This window comes from Hippocampus comes, unplaced genomic scaffold (assembly GCF_001891065.2).
Source record: "Hippocampus comes isolate QL1 unplaced genomic scaffold, H_comes_QL1_v1.1 scaffold67, whole genome shotgun sequence".
Lineage (NCBI taxonomy): Eukaryota > Metazoa > Chordata > Actinopteri > Syngnathiformes > Syngnathidae > Hippocampus > Hippocampus comes.
In genome coordinates this window covers 2,075,459-2,079,511 of record NW_017805221.1, presented here as the reverse complement: position 1 = coordinate 2,079,511, position 4,053 = coordinate 2,075,459, and the positions used below count along the sequence as shown (strand labels likewise).

The 4,053-nt window shown below is 42.9% G+C and overlaps 1 protein-coding gene and 1 long non-coding RNA gene across 2 annotated transcripts in view; both read left to right on the top strand.

The window, feature by feature from the left end:
- Nucleotides 1–304, top strand: part of LOC109515385 (uncharacterized) — a 2,904-nt gene extending 2,600 nt beyond the window's left edge. The window contains exon 2 of the long non-coding RNA XR_002168177.1: nucleotides 10–304. This is a non-coding gene — a long non-coding RNA (uncharacterized LOC109515385). The remainder of the gene's footprint in view (nucleotides 1–9) is intronic.
- Nucleotides 305–1,424: 1,120 nt separating this feature from the next.
- ptpn6 (protein tyrosine phosphatase non-receptor type 6) overlaps nucleotides 1,425–4,053 on the top strand; it is a 14,671-nt gene continuing 12,042 nt past the window's right edge. The window contains exons 1-2 of the mRNA XM_019868942.1: nucleotides 1,425–1,994; nucleotides 2,151–2,225. Coding sequence (XP_019724501.1) covers nucleotides 2,218–2,225 — 8 coding nt within the window. The 5' untranslated portion in view covers nucleotides 1,425–1,994; nucleotides 2,151–2,217. The remainder of the gene's footprint in view (nucleotides 1,995–2,150; nucleotides 2,226–4,053) is intronic.

Below are 4,053 nucleotides of genomic sequence, written 5' to 3'. Positions count from 1 at the left end.
AGTCCTGAGGTTTAGTTCAACGTGATCTCAAATTCTCAATTCATCATTTCCTGCAGAAAAGTCCACAAAGCCGGTCTCGCTGCCGTGTGAAGAGGAACAAGAATGACGTGGGTGAGTAGACAAATGTGTCTTTGTCTGTTTCCAAGTTCCTATATTACGTGCCGCGTTTGGGTCCTCATAGTAAGGCCGCTACTTTTCTCTCTGCCGCGTGTTAGTAGGTCATCGGCAGCAGGAGATCATGTGATTGTTAGTCGACAACATCTTTGCAAATGTCACGGCAAAGATAAAAAGATGCGCTTGGAAATTGTTTCGCCGCGAGTCTTTTTGATTGTGATGCTTCATGCTTGGATGGCCTGACTTTGCCCATTCCTCTTGGTCATGGTGTGCGCTGTGTGTTATTTGGAGATCTATTCCGCGTTATGGGGACCACAAGGTTTTTAAAAGGCGAGCCTTACAGTAAAATACAAAAATATTGTTTCCAAATTATTATTATGATATTATTCATTTTAACCAAGGGACAAAGCAGTTGAGCTACCTCCATGCTGTCTCGTTATTTGGCATACAAGAGGTCACTCTTGTGAATTTTATCTAATATGGTGAATAATCAGACCAAAACAAACAAAAAAACATGAGGGAATATTATATAATTCTTGTTGTACCCTGGAAATGGCTGAATGTTTTCTGCCTTATGTTTTGTCCCATGTTTGGCCTTAAACATGTACATGTAAAAAAAACACATATATGTGTGTTTTATTTTGTTTTCACTGTGTTCCGTTAATACGTCTGTATGTTTAATACCTTGGATTGTATGATGATAAGAAGCTCAGCGGACCATGACCTCTGCTGTAAGATGTGACGACAAAGATGTCAGGACAAGCCTACGAGAGCAGCTGAATTTGATTTGAGATTGAGCGGAGGCCCATTCAATGGCGGCGGATGTGAGCTAACTCCCCTTGAACATGAGTTTGAATGTGATTGGTTCATTCCCAACACCGCCACATTCCAGCCATAAGGAGAGTGTGCACACTTGCGCAACCTTCTTATTTGAGTTGTTTTCAATCTCGTCCCGGTCTGCGTCGACGTGTGATGGGGGGGGGGGGGGGGGGGGACAAAATTCAATTGAGTTGTCCAGGTTGTAGACCACATTAATAGTGGACAACGTTTTGAAAAGCTCGATCGTGATGGTGAATTTTTTTCCTGTCGTGAAAATACTGGCATTTGAACAGGGGTGTGTACACTTTTTATATCCACTCTGATATTACAGCCAGAGAACGAACGCATGTCAGCTGCACATAACATGTCCTCCCTTTTGATGCAAGTGTTGCATTATGGTGGGAAACTCCTGTCAGTTTTTGTGTTGAAACGATTTTGCATACGGGGACACACACACACACACACACACACACACACACACTCACACTCAGTATTGAGCTGCGAATAAGGAAGTGTACAGTGTCGCTGACCTTTGTGTTGTCACACATGCGCGCGCACACACCTGCAACAGACGGCAGTAGCAGCAGACAGGTGGGCAGGCGGCCCGAGACACCTAAAAAAAAAAAAAAAAATTGCTGAACAACCTCTTTGGAAATTCTTTTCAGAATGCCAACAGACAATGTTTGACCTGCGCTTAAACCGACTCGCTCGAGGCTCACCGAAGATCCCAATGCATTTGTAATATGGATTTCTTGTGATTTCCCGTGACTGTCACTTAGAACACCAACAAAAAAACAAAAACAAAAGAAGGGAGGAATTCCGCCTTTGTCAGCTCTTCTGGTTCCTGTCGGGGCTTTCACTATTTGGTGAAAGGAGCGACAAAAAGGAAGGAAGAGTGAAAGACAACGGTAGGCAGACTCGCACAGAGCCACAGCGAGGAGGGCAGTGTCGAGACCTGCTCACACGCGTTTGGGGACAGCAGAGAGGAAGACGTTTTTGTTTGCGTTCCCGCCGGGTCGCGCACGCAAAGCTGAGCCAGGAGGGAATCAAAAGAAAAACAGGTAATTTGCTTTCCATGCTGGGGTGCAAAGTCGAAAATGTCAGCAGAAATGATTTGAGCTTCTTTTGCAGGTTTGTGGGGTTTTTTTTTTTGTTTGTTTGTTTTTTGCTTTTTTTTTTTTTGCATAATGAGATCTCAAACGGATGCTTTTGCGCAGGTGCCAGGCCTCCTGTCCGGCCTTCACTCTTGTCGCCGTCTGACCGAGACGCTGTGACGGCGCCAACATGGTTCGGTGAGCGGACGTTGCCGAGTGCGCCTTGTTAAGCAACGGCGACAACTTCTCTCTTTCCATTCCTTCTTCTCTTTCTTCCCCTCAGCTGTTCTGATTCTCCATCATGTGATTTCTGCTTTCTTTTATTTGATGGCTTTTGTGTCCAGGACCCTTTTTTATGGGTGGGGGTTGGGAGGTTATGTTTAGAAATCATCAAGCCGGCACACCAAAAGGCCTTTTTGGTACATTTTTGTCAGCTGTCTTTTATGCGTACAAATCAATGCGCTTGACAGAACACCCACAAGCATTTACGAAGACGACGCCTAAAGATATTTAAGAAGCAAAGCAGGAACAATCAACATAGCTTACCAAAAAAAGAACGTACATTGACAACGTTTCAAGACATTAGCAGAAGACTATCAAAAGATTTTAAAGTCAAGAAATACAAGTCGGCTTGTAAAAATTACTCAAAGAGAGAAAAGTGATTTAAAAAAAATGTTTTGGAGACTTTGAAGGTTTTGTCGTTTGGAGCAGAGCAAAACAAAAGCCTTCAAGAGTGATCAGCGCACCCTCGCACCCCGTTTTCATTGCAAATCCTGTGGATGATCCTCGACTTTGACGCCGTGTGGCGGTAACATTTCACAGCCATTTTTTTCTAGTTTTTCTTGAAATACGGAAAGAAGTCTTTTTTTTTCATTTCTTTTTTTTTTTATGCAACAGTGATGATCAAGTGCCTGCGATGGGGCAATTTCTTTGGAGCCAAAGGTGTCAAAAAGCACTCACACACCGTACTGGGCAAAACGTGCTCGCCTAGCTTTTGCTTTCATTTAATTTGAGCGCCGCTGTCATCATCACTCGGTTCATTTTTATTTTATTTTTTTCGCTTGCATTTATTTTACACGTCGGCGAAATAAAGGCGGCTTTTAATCGAGCGATGAATTGAATTCAAGTCGACATTGCACTGCATTTTCAAATCGCAAAGGTTGCAGTTTTGGGCAAGAAAACGGCTTCGCGTTTGTTGGCCGTTAGACGTTTTGAAAAGATATTTCCTTTTTTGTTGTTTTTTTTTTATACAGCGTTACGGCGGTCGACCGGTTAACACGTCGACCTCACAGTGCAGAGGTTCGATTCGTGCTTCGGCCTTCTTGTGTGCAGTCTGCGTGGGTTTTCTCCGGGTGCTCCGGTTTCCTCCCGCTTTCCAAAAACATGCATGGCAGATTGACCGGAACAATCGGAAATGGTCCCAAGTGAGGATAAGCGGCTTGGATAATGGATGGATATATCATGTCTAGATCAGTTCAGCGTTTCAAAAGTGCAGTTGACACCTTGTCTCATGAAACAGTTGAAGTGATCAAGTCACAAATTTGTTTCCGTGATTGCTCTCATCCGACTTACTGACTTCTGCCAGTACGGCCAACTTGTTCGAGGTTAATTTTCGGAAGGTCGCATCGTAAGACTCTTAAGTCAACGTCTTTAGTGAGTTAGTAACTCCAAACAAAGTAGTTGAACTGTCTTTCACTTTAATTCATGGCGGGTTGGCCGTCATTTTTGGATAGATCAATAAATACAGTTTTTTTTGTTTTTTTTTAACTGCAATGCAATGCAGATTATTTCTTGCTTTTTGTTTGTTTAAAAAAAGAATACACAGGAATAGGTCCTTGAAAAAAAATCACATATTAAATCGCAATTGCAATACAGAGTCAGAAAAACATTGCAATTGCTTTCTTTTTCAAAATTGTTCAGCCCTGCTTTGAATGCAAATTCTAACTCTTGTTTTTCCACAAAGAGTCAAGTCTGTGTGTGTGTGTGTGTGTGTGTGTGTGTGTGTGTGTGTGTGTGTGTGTGTGTG